This window comes from Sylvia atricapilla, chromosome 9 (assembly GCF_009819655.1).
Source record: "Sylvia atricapilla isolate bSylAtr1 chromosome 9, bSylAtr1.pri, whole genome shotgun sequence".
In the NCBI taxonomy this organism is placed as follows: Eukaryota; Metazoa; Chordata; class Aves; order Passeriformes; family Sylviidae; genus Sylvia; species Sylvia atricapilla.
In genome coordinates this window covers 14,612,973-14,630,256 of record NC_089148.1, presented here as the reverse complement: position 1 = coordinate 14,630,256, position 17,284 = coordinate 14,612,973, and the positions used below count along the sequence as shown (strand labels likewise).

At 45.1% G+C, this 17,284-nt stretch overlaps 1 protein-coding gene across 5 annotated transcripts in view; it reads right to left on the bottom strand.

Moving 5' to 3' along the window:
* The window catches only part of ERI3 (ERI1 exoribonuclease family member 3), a 131,104-nt gene that overhangs the window by 90,736 nt on the left and 23,084 nt on the right, over nucleotides 1–17,284 (bottom strand). For all 5 annotated transcript variants that reach the window (XR_010744218.1, XM_066325005.1, XM_066325008.1 and 2 more), the window contains exons 3-5: nucleotides 16,654–16,770; nucleotides 10,483–10,542; nucleotides 8,199–8,290 (exon numbers count right to left, since the gene is read on the bottom strand). Coding sequence is in view for 4 of the 5 variants with exons in the window: in XM_066325005.1 (XP_066181102.1) it covers nucleotides 8,199–8,290; nucleotides 10,483–10,542; nucleotides 16,654–16,770 (269 nt within the window). In the remaining variant the exon portion in view is untranslated. The remainder of the gene's footprint in view (nucleotides 1–8,198; nucleotides 8,291–10,482; nucleotides 10,543–16,653; nucleotides 16,771–17,284) is intronic.

The following is a 17,284-nucleotide window of genomic DNA, read 5'->3' as shown; positions in this document are numbered from 1 at the left end:
GCATGGCAGTAACATTTTACTTGGCATTTCACAATGCCAGGGGAGGTCCGCAGCTTCCTCACACCTGAAATACACAGTCTAATGGCTTGCTGCCTCTGTTTTCTCATATATGGCACAGTGACTTGACGAAGAACTTCTCTGCTTGAACCACATCCAGTCCATCCATCCATCCAACCTTTGGCTGACCTGTCAGTCAGTCCAAGGTAATCACTCCTTTCCCAGTAAACTTGGTGCTTGCTTGGGCCCCCAAGGAATGGAGGCTACTTTGGCACCTGAAGTGTCACACGAAATAAGGATGCAGAGATGAAAGACAGAGCCACCTGGCCAGACAACTTTAAAGCACTCTTGAGCTCTGTGAAGAAATAAAGTGGACTTCCTCCAGAGTAATTCCATGACTGAACTACTCCCAGCGTAAGTGTTCTTCCCATGCCTGCTTACTGATGGTGCACAAGGGTCAGTCTCTGCAGCTGTGGGGAAACCTGGATATTAATTTGTCCTCTTAGCATAAGGAGAGTTGGGAAATATTAAGCCTCACAGTCTAAAGAAAACCTTCCTGCAATTACCTGCATGGAAGAGCTCTGACTTAGAGGGCAGCTCCTTTTCAGGGGTCTTTTTAATAACCAAGAAATGGCATATAGATGCTGTGAAGAATTAAGATTACCATTGGGAAGCTAAATGGTCCATAAAACGTAAAAGTTCTCTACAGAGCTGGGAGCATTGTGAGCTGGAGGAGAGGTCTTGGCAACCTCCCACCAGCCTACTCCATCTACCTGGTTTGCAGGGACAGACATGACTTCAGGCAGGGATGAGGAACTGAACTCAGACGGTGTCATGCTGGCTGACAGTCAACACTGAAACCTGGTTCAACATTCAAATGGAAAAACTGAAGCAAGGAAAATAGAGATGACTAGAAGGCACATACGGAGGAAAAATGAAGGGTGTCCCAGGATGTAGGTGCTGGGCAGAGAGGAGGAGAAACCCTTGCTCCAGGAGAGCTGAAACTGGTAGGACCAAGGCAGGATAAAGTCCTGGGCAGTATGAGCTTCCCAGACACAACCCTACCAGGACATTGCCCTGCTTCCTCTGTATTCTTCTCACAGACTTCTCCATTCTGCTTTCTTCTACTAGCACCTCCATATGCCTCACATCACACCTGCTCCACATCAACATCTGAGCACATGACCCTGCCTTTGGGGTGCCAGGCTGCTGACGGCAGCACTTGGGCCAAACACCAAAAAAGGTGACTCCAACATGAAATGGACTTGGCTCAAAAAGTTAGCCTGCAGCTCTGATGTCCTCCCAAGTCCTGCATGCACCTGGTCATCCACTCCTGAGGATACAGAGTGTCACTAGACAAGGCACATGAGGATATGCTAGAGGGAAAATACCAGGGATGACCTCAAGATGGCCCAGTAGGTCTTTGCCAGCCAGGAGCTTCAGGAGGAAAGAGACTGAACCCATCCAGGAAAATGGCTCCCAACAGGAAACAAACATCCAAAATAAAACATTTTCAAGAAAGCTATAGACTCACACAGCAGAGCAAGTGAAAGAGGAAGGATGCTGCTCCCAGGCTGGCAGTATTCTTCAAGCAGAGCTCTCTAGGCAGAGGAGCCATAAGCACATCTCTCCCAGCCAAGCCACTGAGAGGGCAGCACTGGTGCCAGCACGCAACTGCTCTGCTTCAGCTGTGAAGTAAGAAGAGTTGGGATCCAAAGGAAGACAGCTGACGTTTCAGATCCAGCATGAAATTGGCTGTCTAACACTAGAAAAATTAAGCTGTTTTAAGAAAAAACAAACACTTTGGGGAGCTAATCCTGTTTTTCACACATGCTACAAACAACAAAATTCAGACAGCAAACAGCCCTCCACTGATTGTCCTCCACAGTCCCAAACCAACCAGCTTTTCAATTCCCCAAGGCACAGAATCACCACAATCCTAAACTGTGATTAGGGGGCTCTCATACAGACAGAACCAAGGGTGTGTTTTTTACCATTATAGATCCATTGATTTTGAAACCATTTTGCCTGAATTCACTAAAACACTGGACACAGAATTCACCCTAGTGATTTCTGGTGCAGAGGGAATTATGGTTCCCTACTCTGTGAGCAGATGACATTGAGACCACTGATTTACATCCAGTTCAATGTGACTGTTTTCAAACGGCTTGAGTTAAGTTACCCACCCAGGGGTAGAAAATCTACCTTCTCTCTTTATTACTCCATCCCAAAGGTTCAGTGCTGGAAATAAAGCACATGATGCAATGCCTGTCTCATTCTCCCCTACACTGCAAATTTATTTGTAAGTTTCTCCATCATCTTTTATGCTACTTCCAACTTCTTTGATCTTAATTCCCAAGTAGCAGAGTCCTGCTCCCCAGAGTGCACTGGGTACCACAGCTCAATAAATCTGTAGCCACTACAGCCCTGACTATGACAAATGTCTTTGCTATGATGTGCCAGATAAAGAACAGACCTGAAGGTGACAGTCCATTGCATGATGATCCCTATGCAAAGATTTCATGTCCAAAGTTTAACCTAAAGGCATTCCCAGACATCTAGGACAATGTAACTTGCAGAAGCCCAAGCAACCAATTACTTCAAATAAAGACAAGAACAGGAGTCAGCCAGGGTAACTGGTACATAAGAGTAACAAAAGTCAAGTCTGGTATATTCATTTTAAGTAGGAGTGTACAGAGGGGGAATCTTAAAATCCAAAATTTTTTTGTATAAGTGATATCATTTTCTTTAAAAACAAAAAGCTGGACTGCAGGGTCATAGAAGTGAATGGGGTCAGTGCCATTCCCTGTAAGTGCTCACAAGGCTCCCTTGCTTAGCTCTGGCAAAGCACTTTAGGATGTAATTACATGAACAACTCCATCAGCAAATCTGACTCAAAAGGTTCCTGACCCTGGATACTCAGTCCCATCCCTTCACTGTAGTTCACACCACACTCTTTGTTCAGCCAGTGTAACCATGTGAAGAGATACAGCATAGGCTTGTTCAGCAAAATGATCCCCACTAAAAAAACACCACCAAGCTAATCCAAAGATCTTGGTGGAAAGGAATTGCTGTATTAGCTTTAAATGCAGATGACTACATTATCTTTCCATTACCAGATCTTTCTTGTTACTCTCAACTCTGAACACACCTCTTGCCCTGCTGCCACACAGCCAGCCCACCCTATGCTTTCTCCTGCCTTTCCTCAGGACTACCCAAGCGTTCCCACTCACTCCAGTCAGTGGCCATCTGCGATTTCTCTCTGAGGCAGAGGCTACCGACCCCCTCCTGGTTCCGTGATAAAGAACAGCACGTACAGAGGACACTAACCAATTCTTTTCCATTCATGATCTAATTCTGATCTCAAAAACAGACAGGACAGGACAGAAGTCTGGAAAGAGCAACCCACTGCCACATTTGGAGCTGTTCTGAGAAGACAAGCATGCTCCCAGCCTGTGTAACTTTGCAAGGAAAGAATTAAAACAGTAAGACAAAATTAAGCAATGGTATAATTTACTGCTTAGAATTTACTAATATCCAACCTAGGAAAAGCACCAAGGGCTATAAACATTTCGAGACACTTCACTGTGTTTTATCACTATATTAGAGAGTACTTGCCTTTTAACACTTATTTAAGAAAATAAAAAACTTCTGAGCAGTAGTTTCCTGTGAAGACATAAATTAGCATGTTCTGATCAGCCACAGTAAGTGCAGTACAAGCATCTTCATGTCAGAGTTATATAGACCAAAGCTTGCATGTACTTTTAGCTATGCTCAGTGCATTTACAGAACAATCCAAATCTGAAAGGAGAAGGATTAACTGATGCTTCTGACATTATGGTGCAGGTCTGAGATTTGGGACATAAGACTTCAGCTCTGCCTCTGCCTGCCTGCACTGCCACAGGCATCTCACTTAACCTCACCGTATTTCAACTCTTTATCTATGAACACATGGTAAAAATGCCTCTTATGTTGCCAAGATTAATTCACATTGTGTTTAAGGCCCACAAACTGGTTCCATACACAGAGGAAAGCAATTTGACATTTCAGCAGAGATAAACTATACTAAAGAGCTTATATTACAAGGGCTCAACTCTGGCAGATACTAAGTACCCTCTTTTTCACTAAGCCTGTCTCCTGCAGTCAGCAGCTCCCTCAGTCCCTTCAGAGGCACGTTACCCTTGCCACCCAATGCCACATCAATGCTATTTGCTTAATGACTAGTGTCAGTTCCAACCTAGGTGCAGAATGAGGTCCAAGCACTAAAGCAGATGACATCAGGTATCTGAATCCATCCCTGGAGCTGTTAAACTTGGACTATAGCTCCTTGCAACAGGCTAAAGGAATCCTCCCACTGAGCATGCAGAGGCCTGAGGACCGTGTGTATAACGAGGCTGTATCCCCACTCATATTTTAGCTTGGCAGGTCTGGTGCTCCTTTCATCTTTTGCTTCAGGTAGCTCTCTTTAATTAATAACATTTCTGAGTCGACACAGGGAACTTTCCACCCAGAATGAATGGCCCTCTCTCATTAGAACCATGACTTGTCATGATGTATTCAAGAGCAGAAGTGTGATTCATTCCCTTGTCTGGGAATGAGGGGTGTTGCTGGGGGGTGGGGGGGAGAAGAGTCTCTGTAATGAGTGACTGATATTTGCTGAAGTTGATATGCGACTCTGTCGGCTTGAACTGCCTTGTCAGGACAAGCCTTCAAGAAAGGTGATGTTCCTACTCAAGAGGTTTTCCTCATTAAAGAAATTGCATCTTAACAAGAGGGAAGGGGAGGGCTGGCAGGAGAGCTGCTGTCTCCCCGACTCCAGCCTGATTCACAGACACCAAGAACTGAAAGCAGGTTGATCCAAGCACAGCCAGGAAAGGATTTAGGAGCCCTCTCACACAATGGACTCTCTCCAGCAGCAACCAAATCCTTCCAAAGGTGCACCTTCTGATGGTGCACCACACCCATGACAAAACCTTTGGCAGTATGGCCGAGGACCTTGACTCATGCTAAACCTCCATAAGCCTTTCCCAGATGCTTGGTGTTCTGGGATCTCAGTTCCTTGTGACTAGTGCTCCCTGTTGTCTGAGGGAAGACAAACAGCTCTGTGGTCTTCCAAGGAAGCTCCAGTGTTCAAGAGCAATCAAGTCCGTACCCACACAGTGCCTCATTTCCTGAAGATCCCTGAGCCAAGCAGAGTCTGTACTGATCCTTTAGCAGCTGAGTTTACATCTTGAATCCTGCAGACTCAGCAGTGCCAGACACCATCAGCAGAGAGCAACATCCTAACAATCACTATTCCTCTGGTGCTTTTGTATGAGCTGGGAGTGCTACACACATTGCAACTCCTGGCTTCGGCAGGGCTATTTCCCCACCTTATCCCTATATCCAACACTGACAGGCTTGAAGATTCCTCCTCGTTACAGCCACTTCCCCACATTCAGCTTGCTCATCCCACTCCTCCCTGGGACCTACCAGTGATACCTACTGGAAGGCCTCATGTAGACAGGTCAGTTCAGAAGACACCATGCCTTCAGCTCTAGAACAGCACATGCAGACAGAAGCCAAACTAAATGCCCAGGTCACTGCTGGAGAGGCCAGGAACAAAGCTGCATGGTTTACCAGCCAAGCTGAGGACAGTGGAGGACAGGAACTCCAAGCCATTCAAGGCATGGGTAAGAGGACTGCAGCTATGCAAGCAGCTGTCATTACTAAGGAAGCTGAGAAAACAAAGAGCAGAGCTAGAAGCCACAAGTGGTGGCTCCTTAAGCCAGGAAGCATTGCACTCACCTCAGTGTCCTCAACTCCTCTGGAACCCAGCCAGGTTTCTACCACGCAATGCTTCCAACGACACTCCTCCAAATGTGGACAAACAGCACCACCTCCCTTCCTACTGCCCCAATGCCTTTTGTGACCAATGTGTGTTCTCAACATGGTAGCAAAGGGCATCAGCTACGCTGCAGGTCTTGCAGGGAAGCATGGGGTGATTCCCTGGAATACCTCATGGATGCTCTGAGGCTCTGTCTCGGTGTCTAAACAGCCTTGTTTCAGCTCTCTGCTTTCTCTCTTTAAAAAGAGATGCTCAGTTCTGCTTTGCTAAACCCTATTTGGCAATGTGTCTAAACACATGCAAACTTAATTAGTTCAGGAGGGAGACTCGGCATTTGTGGTGACGGATAAAAGTAATGGGAAATGAGACAAGTCAGAGCTGGCAGGGAGTCCTCACTCAAGCTTTATCCACCGGCACGGTGCTAATCAGATGTGACGCTACACGCTGCAGCACCCAATCGGCGATGGAGCAGCGTGATGTGCTACTCACCAGGCGGCTGCAGCCAGACTCCTGCTATCCATGTACTTGGAAACACAGAATGTATTTTCTGCCTTGCCCTGGAGATGCGTCAGGATTGAATTCTGAAGTTAATGGTTTAAAAAAAAATTTTAAAAGGAAGAGGGAGAAATGAACCACTCGCAACAACCTCATGGCCAGGAGTGGAGTCTTCTTTTCCAGCTGACTAGTGAGGGATAATCCATGCGAGAGACCACTGCAAACTGTGAATAGTGTATCTCCAGAACAGCATGTCCCCCTGAGCCAGCTCACCTCACAACCCCTATGGCTCACCAGAAATGGAGCTCATCTTTACCTCTATTTGCCTGCTGTTGAGCTCTGAAGAAGAGAAAGGGAAAAAAAAAAAAAAAAAAAAAAAAAAAAAAAAGAAAAAAAGAAAAAAAACAAAAAAAAAACCCCAAACCCCCGTCCCCAAAAAAAAACCCACCAAAAAACCACCCAACACATCCAGGTTGCTCTTTCCATATAGACACCAAGTTAGGATGTCATTACCTGGGAATCTTGACAGCCCACTGCAAAAGCAATGGAAAGATGGGCTTGGAGCAAAGATAACTGGTTTCTCACAACCATCAACAAAGTGGTAAATTGGACTCTCACAATAGCAATACAGGAGTAAAGAACAAAGAAAACAGAATACATGAGAAACAAAAGTTTAGCACAGCAACTGTGCTGGTCTCTAACAGAAGCTTAAACATGTACATAAAGAAAAATAACTCACTCCTAATTTAAGCAACTAACACAGGAACTTGCAATATATATAAGCTCTGGACACAGCCTGAGCAGAGACCCAGATTCTGACTCAAAAGTTCAAACACCACCCCCCTGTCTGGAGCAAATTTCTCATCTCCACAGTGCTTGTACCGAGCTTTGGACCCCATATCTCATGTTTCACTAATTACACCAAGAAAAGGCAAGGAGCTGCCACTCTGCAAAGACCGCTCATCAGGGAAGAACTGGTGCTGATTGCTCCTAGACTATGTGCAGTTTATTTAGGTTTCCAGCTTGAGGAAACCAATGTCACAGTGAAAACCAAGTAACACTACTAATGAGTTGTGGCTGTCAGTTTAGGATGGGATGTGTCAAGCCCATGCTTTACTGGTGTGATAACAACAGGAGTCTTTATCCAGCACCACAGGGAAATGAAAAGCTGAAGCAAGATTATACAAATCCAAGGCAATTCAGCTCTATAGGACACTGATCTGCAAACACTTTCGAGATTGAACTAATTTAATTTTTGGACATTTAATTCCATTCTTATAACATTTTTAGGTTGTGGCCTAGCTGTTTTTCTAACAAAACATGCACATACACTGACGCTTGCAGATCCCAGTGCAGGTCCCTACCTGGTACTTGACAGATATTCACCCAGCTGATGAAGGTAACCGTAACAATAAGAACACCACTGGAGCATGCCAGACCTGGCCTGTATTTTGTTCCAAAGACTACTGTGTGATTCCCATTGAGTTACTGTGCCAAGATGACAGAAAAAGCCTTAAGTGCAGGAAGTCAGGTAGGGATCATCACTTGATCATCCCATGTATGCATTCAGAAATATCCGTCCCTTTGGAAAGTATACTGGACAATAGGCAAAATGTCACAAAGCTCCAGTTTAAACCTTTCCTGTGGTTCTGAAAAACTTCACTCACTATAGGGAATATCCTAGGCAGTGATCTTGCACCATGCCCAGCATTCACCTGTATTCTGAAAAAACTCTCCCAATTATGCATGGCAAACAACATTTTCCCTAAGAAACAATGACTAGGGACAGTTGGAGGCTTGCAAGAACAAAGACATATGCACTACAGCCAAGCATGGAGCAATAAAACCCAGGAAAATCTCCCTCCCCTCCCATACTCACATCACTTTCAAATCCCAGTCTCCACAGGTCACAAAAATCGACTTGACGCTGGGATCTAAGAGGCCTTCCTTTGCCATCCACTCGTCAACCCTCTGAAAGGAAGGCAAGAAAGGGGATGAGTTTTGCAGAGACAGGCCGAGCCACAACAGTTAAACTCAGATAAGCTGCTTGCAATCAAGAGAGAAGAAAATTGTGATCTTATCCAACCTCTCTCTCTCTCTCTTCTCTCTTTGCTTGCCATCTCAACAACAGCACGTTTGGACCTTTGAAGATTTCTGATAGGAGACATCAGGCAACCAGAGGAGAGATGATCTTATCAGACATTGCAGCAGCTCTGCTTGTGGAGGGATGAAAGTTGTGCAGCGTTAACGGGACGATACAAACTGTGCTGTTGCCTGGCATTTCTCCTCTCCCCGTACCAAAGAGGCTCATAGGGAACATAACTTGTGTCCCTCTCCAGTGAGGAGAAAAAACAGGTATATTGAGATGGCATCCCTCCTCCACAGCATTGCTAACATACTCTAATTCATATAGCACTGGGGGAATATGGGAAGGGGGAAAAAATGGAAGGGCTGGGCACACATAGGCACTGTGTGGCAGTAACAAGCAAAGCCGGGTGTCCCCTTCCTCTCCAGGCTGGATCCCTCTTTCCTTCTTGTAGTTCTGAAGAAGTGCTTGTTCAGGGTAATGTGGATTTAAAGTGGACCCACTATTCCTGATCAACTTTCCACAAGGACAGATGTTTCCTCTTCAGAAATGGGCCATGTTAACCAGGAGGATGCAATCCACCTCAGGGTTTAAGGATTTAACCTAGACTAGACACCCTGCATTGACAGAAGCCCTGCACAGACACTTATTCCAGCTAAAACTAGCAAACTACGTGCCCAAAATCTTGCAGTGGCAGGCAATCAGCTGTTATTATGCAACCTCACTAGCAGCATTTTCAATGCTTGAGCAACAGAAATCCCTCCTCTTTTCCCTTGCTTGACACCTTTCACTCCTGCGTAAACCAGCATGCCTCAGAAGCTGCCTGACCTGAATCTCATTTTAACCTACAAACATGCTGCTGTATGAACACCTTTTCTGTCCAAATAAAAAAAAAATTCTACATAAGTGTTTCCACGCTCTAAGAAGCTTCCATAGAAACAGAACAAACCATTTTCTGGAATACTCCAGAAGTGATCTAGGCAAAGAGGGCTCTCCCTCCTGGGGGAAACAAGAACACACATCCATATGTTTATGGACAAGCAAGACTGCAATATGCTCTCTGGAGAGCTGGGGGTTTGCATGGATGTGAGACATCACCTCCGCAGAGCACCATCTTCAGTCTCATGTCACTGCCACAGCCTTTCCTGCCAGGAGCCGATGCTTCTCCCTGTGACTGATTGTACAACAGCCCTCCCAGTAAAACTCCCCAGAAAAGCAGCATCCAGCCTCTCAGTCACACTCCCTTTGGCCGACAGGCTCTCATGAGCCTGCCTGGACTTGGGCACAGCACTGGTAACCTTTCTAAACTCCCTGATGTGAGCGCCCATCAAGTACGGTCTCCATGGAGGATTTTAATGCCTTTAATTTGATTTCCTCAGATAAGCAATTGTTGCAATTATTCTGATTAGGAACAATTAGGTAACACAGCAGTGGAAATCCTGACAGAGACAACGCATCAAATACCAACCTGCAGCCCAAGTAGGCTCTGCTTGCGGAGGTTTCCTTCACTATCTGACTACCAATGAAATCTATTGATGGAGAAATACTTCCAAGCTAATTAAGCCTTAAATGCTCTAGGAATTCCACAATTAAACAGATGGTATTATTAGGGCTGTATCTGCATTCACACATCCTTTAGATTAGATTTCAGAGGCATTTTCTTTCTATACTACATGTATTATTGAGCATTTAAATAGGTAGAAAAAAATAATTTAATAAAGTGTCGAGGGAGGGGAAAAGAAACGAAAGCAGAATCTCCAGGAGCAGTGGTCTTGAGCCATGTCGTGGTGCTTTAAAACTGGCTCAAGAAACAATCGCCTCTTCTCCTATCTACTGGCAGGAGTTTGGATATCTTGTCAGCACCCTTGACATGAACAGCTGGAGATGACAGATCAATGGTTCAATAATTTCAGCAGTGTGTCACCAGTGTGACAGCAAATGTTATTCTAATGAAGCTGTAATCATAGTCAAATTACGCGGTTCGATTCTCAGCAAGGGGAGGGTGCAGGGAAAGAGATGAAGAGGGGACTACAGGACCAGAGGTCAGAGTTTGAGAACTAAAGGTTACTCTGCTTACCTCAAGCACTTGCTGGAGGCTCGGCTGCCCATCCACCATGCCTTGAATAATCCCAGTCAGCTGAAACAGAGACAAACGGAAAGCAGTCACCAGAGCAGCACTCAAAAGATCATTAGAGAGGTCTACTCTCCTGTCCATCTTTCTGCAACCAAAACAGGCTCCTGTGACCTACAAGGGTGTTGCTGAGCAACCAGCCACAGCAGAGTGATCCTGGCAGCTCCCCAGCCATAGGCAAGGGCGCAGCTTCATCCCAAACACAGAAATGCAGTGGGGCTTCTACCCATACCACAAAACTGCAAATTCTCAGTATGGCAGGGTCCACCTGGGGAGCACTGTCATGCACCAACCAGCATGATGCCCTTTTTCAACATGCCTTTCAGCAGTTTTGGTGTTGCCTTCATGTTCACAGGCATGGTAACTACCAAGGTCTCTAGACATTGCTCTGCTATCACAGTGACACCAAAATTTCAGTGTTAGATGAACCAGAGGAGTATTGGTAAGTGAGACCTGGAGTGGATCCAGTCATCCTGCCCTGAGCTGGGCAGCCAGCATGTGCACTTTCCCAGAGTCCATCACAGCATTCCTTAGCAGTTCAAATTTGTATTTAAAACAATGGGATGAAATCTGAAGAAAAGCACTTTCTTCCAAAACCCTGTCTAGTCTGTTTTCCAGGAGGTTCCTTAGGAAGAGGTCCTGCCCACAGATACTCCTAATAACTACTTCTAGACTGCTCAGCTGTTCAAAGCTAAACACATGCATTAAAAGATCCAATCTTATGGGCCTCTGCCTGTGTTTGCCCAGAAGAGCTTGAGGCACATGGAAAACAGATAATTTTTCTGTCTGCCTTCCAACTGACAAAACTGTCTTTTAACATATTGAATATCGGAGTTCAGTAGCTTGCCATCAATGCACCCAAGTAATTAAAAAAATCATTATTAAAACAAGTGCACACTCTGGGATTTCACTTCATATGGCACTTTCCCGAAGCTACACATCTCACACGCTTTCATAAAATAAAGGTCAAGCACAACCTAGAAGCATCCATGCCTCTAGAAGCCATAGCACCCAGTTATGAGATACTGATGGCCCCACCATCACCTGGGAATAACTCTTCCACACAGACCAGCTCAACATACAACATAAATCCTCTCACAAACCACAGGGCTCTGCTTTATTAAGTATGTGGCAACTGAAGGAAGGTAAATGGTTTCTATCTCTCAGTTTCTTTGGCTGCTTGGCTTACAGCACTGAACTTGGAGGATAGAAAAAGAAATGATATTAAACTCCGATTAAACTGTAATTAGATTTAATGAATACCAAACACCTGACTCACTGAATAAACTGTAAGTGGAAAGATTATTTTCTCATAGTGACTCCCATGAAATGGCAATACATACCTTTTAGGGAAAGTATTTTAATTTTAAGAATGCAGAGCTCCTCTAGGTGTGTTTCTCAAGTTCATCAAGCCATTATGAAGTGGAATTTTAAGAAAGTGGAGGGACACAAACACTCTCTTCTATTTCAGAAACTGTTTTTATATTAATCTGTATTTTAATTGGGTTAATAGCTGCTACCTCCAGACTTTCATACTCTGAGAAGAAAATAGATTTGAGGAATTAACCCATGGCTCTTTAGATCAGTTTTTAAAGCTCACTGGCACGGTTTTTGCTTTTCTTGCCATCTTTGTCTCTATTCATTCTTCTGGCAGAGGTGGAAACAGCTCACCTATTGCAAAATGCTGGTTCTGCCTTTCAGACAGCAGCTCAACCCAAATCCCTGGAAGTTACTGAAAGGTGTGCTCGGAAAGGAACACAGAATCATAGAATAGTTCATTTTGGAAGGGACCTTTAAAGTTCATCCAATCCATCCTCCCTCACAGTGAGCAGGGACATCTTCAACTAGGATCACAGGTTGCTCACAGCCCTGTCCAACCTTACCTTGAATGTTACCTCTCTGGCAACCTGTGCCACTGTCTCACCACCCTCAATGTAAAAATCTTCTTCTGTATACTTAGTTGACTGGTTTAAAGTCATTATTCCTTGTCCTGTCCCGATGGGGCCAAGCTGAAAAGTCTATCTTATAGGCTCCCTTAAGTACTAAAAGCTTGCAATAAGGTCTCTTGGGAGCCTGCTCCTCTCCAAGCTGAACAACCCCAAAGCTCTCGGCCTTCCCTCCCAGTAAAGGTGTTTCCTCCCTCTGCTCATCTTTGTGGCCCTCCTTTGAACCTGCTCCAAGAGGTCCAAATCTTTTCTGTACTAAGGATGACAGGTGACCTTTCATGATCTCAGCCAGTAATGATTCAAACGGTTTCTACCATTCCAGGCACCCTCAGGACTGTGTCTGTGGAGCACTGCACCCCTGATGCCATGGGAGGACAGGGTGTAATGGCCTCATCCAGACATTTCCCATCATGAGGAGGGAAGGATATGAAGGTGGATGCCGAGGTGCCAGCAGGAGTCACTGCTTATTCTTGCCTAAAACTTCTTCTGTCCTCCCCTGCCAAGCCAAGCAAAGTATCAGGCTGTCCGTACAAGGGCACATGGCCAAGTATCCATACACAAGATTCACGCTGCAGAAATCACACACATAAATACAAAGGAATGTACCTGCTCCAGAGGTACGTTTCAATACATGTCAGAGAGTGCTCAAACTGGACCAGATTTCTACTCTGTCATCTTTTCTAATACTTCTTGTTATCAGTTATGTCCATCTGCCACATTCAACCTACTGCATTGGATCTCTGCAGCATTATCTGGTCTTGCAGATTTGAAAAAGTATAAAACCAAAACTGCACAACTGTAAAATTCCACTGGTTATCCCAAGAAACATGAGGTACTTGGGAACATAAACAAGCTACAATGCCTTTATCTTTTTGTATTTTTATTGTCTATTCCTTCAGGAAAAAAATCAATAAAATTAGCTATAAAAAGAGAGCAAAGTATCATTAAAAGATCTGACAAGCACCTTGCATGTAGAGGGAACATCTCCTTACGCTCCAGCAAGAACTTTCCTGGGCACTGGAAAAAATCATCTGCATTTTCCAAAAGGGTATGATGAGCATTATACACCTACTAACAGCTTTTAACAACTTGCAAACACTTTCTACCTTCTCCGCCTAAGCATTCAGCTCACCACTCACAATAACCAAGGTTCATGACTTGTTGTTTTACAGAAGCAGGTCGGGAGATAGGGGACAAGATGAGGTCTCAGAGTGAGCCAGCACTGGAAGACAGCTCCTGGCCTTTGGTGTGGGGAGTTGGAGAAACATCCTGTAGTCAGGGGAGAGCACAGACACATCAAAAGGTAAGCAAAGTCATGTCTTGAGGGTAGCAACAAACTCTCCACCTTTCCAGGCAACCTTCCCATGCTCTACTGTTGTCTTCAAGAAGGAAGAGGGCTGGAAGAGGTACTCCAAACCCAAGGAGTGATGTCAAGCAATCCCAGTAACTCTTTCACACAGAGTCTACACTAAGCAGTTCTACTGCTTAGCAAAGGCAGAGGGGAGAGGGAAAATGAGCAGCACAGCAGACAGGTTCCCATGTAATATCTTTTCCTAGAGAGTTTATCTGGAAAACCATCGTATTTCTACTCCAAGACAGTTTGCTGATTACCTAAGCACTTGTCTCTAGTGTACAATCTGATAATCAGGCCTAGTCTTTCTTTGTAGACAAAGAGGCCAATAAATCTCACCCTTTTGTAAGTGGAGGTGCCTGTACAAAAGCCTTTACTGGCACTTAGCAAAATTAGTATTTTTCAGAAAACATAAACCAGCAGAAAGTCAATGACAAGTGCTACAGCAGTTCAGGCAGCAGCTCTGCAAGACCACATCCTGGCTGTGTCCCTGGGGTCTCAAGTGAACCTACACCAGCAGCACAGAGATGATCCCTGCATCTACCTAGCAGCACCCCACTGTTTAGTAAGGTTCACCTGTGGCTCTCAGGGCAGGGTTTCAAACTCAGTCCCATACACGGGCCCCAGGAACAAGCCCAGTTACACATCCAGCATGATCCCCCTCTTGGACCTCTTGGCAGCCCCTGCAACAGGCCAGGGGACTGCACTAAGTAGCAAGGGGTATAACGTGGGGGTGACCAGGAGCCAGTGGCATCAAGGCTAGGATTAAAACCAGCTTCTTAGTCTATGCTGTTAATTACAGAGGACTTGCCAAACCTGCTAGTGGGGCCTTTTCGTACTGCTGATACACACAGGTGGGGTTCTGCAATCATTTTGCCTGCTGGCCTCAGTACTGCCCATTTCCACCCAACTCTGGCCATGATGCCAGACTGAGGTTCATGGCAGAGTCTGCAGCAGAATGCTGACCTGGGACACCTGGGCCCATCCTGGACTCCTGCAAAAGCACAGCCATCACAGACACAAAGACACACACACACTCAGCTTCACCTGCTTCAAGGCCCCCCATAGCAGACACAAACACCTGCTCTAGACCCCCAAGAGCAAGAGAAGACTAAGAAACCATCTCTGCAGTACAGGAGCATTCAATGGGCTGACTGCTGGTCACAAGGTCATCATCCAGAGAACCTCTGAATGTCCCTAGATTGCAGCAGACTGGAAGCTCTGTTTAGCTCATGAAGCTGAACCACAAGCATGCAGCAAGCAAGTCATGCAGACTCTTGTGCAAGAACAGAGCTGCAGCCTTTAGGAACAGGGGAAAGGATGCACTAGAGAGATTTCAAAAAAAAGTTCTGGTTTTGGTTTTCTTCTCTCCAGAATTTAAGTGACTTGCAAGGCCAATGTTTTGTGCTCAGCTCTAGAAGATGACGTTGTCTTTAGCAAAGATCAGGTGCAAGCTGTGATATTTATCACATTTGTATAAGCATATGTCCAGTAAGTCTCATGGGGATAAGGACAGCCAAAGTAATTGTCCAGCCTTCTAGCATTAAGGTCGCAAAACCTTTTCCACTACAACTCTCTGTTCTCACATATTTAAAGCTTTCTGAAAGCTCTTCTCTGGGGAATAATGTTTTCTGTGCTTAGTCTTTTTTTTTTTTTTTTTTTTAAGTTTAAATAAAATACCTTCAGATGGTTTTGAGTTACAGGGGAATAAAAATAAGTATTTGTTTTTACAATGTGAAAATATGGAAGGGGCTGGTTAGTTCTGGAGGGGACTCCACCTAACACAGAGGAGTCATTTTTCATCAGGCAAGTACAGGTGGGACAAGCCTCCATGGGCTTAAGCCTGTAGACACAGAGGTAGGGGAGAACACACCATGGTGTTGATGATCCTAGACAAGAACAGAATGGAGACCTTGAAGAGACTGATTCCCACAGTAAGTATTCTAGTCACTGAGCTGGCCAAAACTGAACCAATGGACTGACAGGAAAAAAAACCCAAAGCAAAAGGAACTTAAAGTTTCTTTTGATGATTATGGCAGGGGGGGAAAACACACTCAGAAAAATAGTTAACCTTTTGGGTTGAATAAAAAGAAAACAAACGAACAAAAAAAAATCCCCAAATCAACAACAAACCCAACCCCTGCTCTTCAATTCCTTTGAACCCTCAAGGATCATATTTACCACCTTCATTCCGTATCTGAGGAAAGGTGTCCACAGCTCAAGAGCAGTTGTCCTCGACAATAAGAGTAAGCAAGTGAAGAGAGGCCACTTCTCCAGCAATCATTTCAAGTGGCCCACAATTACAACATCAAAAAGAAAGTCTTAAAAATACAGACATGAATTATCCTACCACTCTGAAGGACTCCTCAAATCCCAACATGCAGGCCCACAGGAGAGTCATTTAGTGTCTCTGAACCACACATCTGCACAGCACAGTCTTTCCTCAGTCCATGCTCTCTTTGACCTTCCCCACCACAGAGGAGCACAGCAAAATTGCAAGAGCTCATAAAGAGGTTACAGGATTTTGAACATCAGCTAACATGAGTGTGTTTATTTGGTGGTGTCACCCAATTAAGACATTTGTTATCTGTAAATACAATTATCTTAGTTAGCAGATCACAGCTACAGTTACTTGAATCCAAACTGAGGTCTTTACCCACTACTGCAGTAACAAAAAATGATTCTCTTTGTTATTAACTCAAGGCTGGCATGACACACTGCCTTGCAACTGCACCGTGAAGAGGCGACCTGAGTCCCTGGTGCAATGGAAACCTGCTTCCCAGAGAGACTCTTGAGCACCAGGGAACCTTTGCACTTTACCTCTGTACAGAAGGGCGTAAGCTGGGGATGCACCACAGGCTGAACATACATGTGAAAGGTGGATTCGATCTCCATCGTCCTGCCATTCAACTTCAGGATAGGGAATTCGATGATTTCCTGAATAGGGCAAAAAGAAAAGCAGCTGTTCATTTAAGACAAACAAGAAATGAAGCTGAAAATAAGCACCCATCTAGCAAGGTGGCCCGATAGTCCCAAACAAAAATAAACTCAACACAAAGCTCTGCAGAAGTGGGAAGATGGTGCTGCAGCACAGAGCACATCCAACACCATCAGAACAGATGAGGATGGTGCTGAAGCTCACCGCAGCTGGGACAGGCTGCAAGGAGGTCTCTGTGCTCAGCACTGCAGCTGCACACATCACTGCCTAAGCTGAACGTAGGGAAGGTGGTCTGACACCACTCCCATGTGCTACCCATGAAGCTGTACTTGCAATGGGCTCACAGCTGTTTAGCAAGGACATCGCAGGGACTGTGCCCTCCACAAGACCAGTCAACCTTTCCAGCCCGCCATCCTTTTAGAGGACACCATCAGACAGACAACAGGGACTACTGCATGAAGCACCTCCTTCTCTAGAGAGGCTGAGGAGAGCTGCCCTCCTCCAACAGACTGA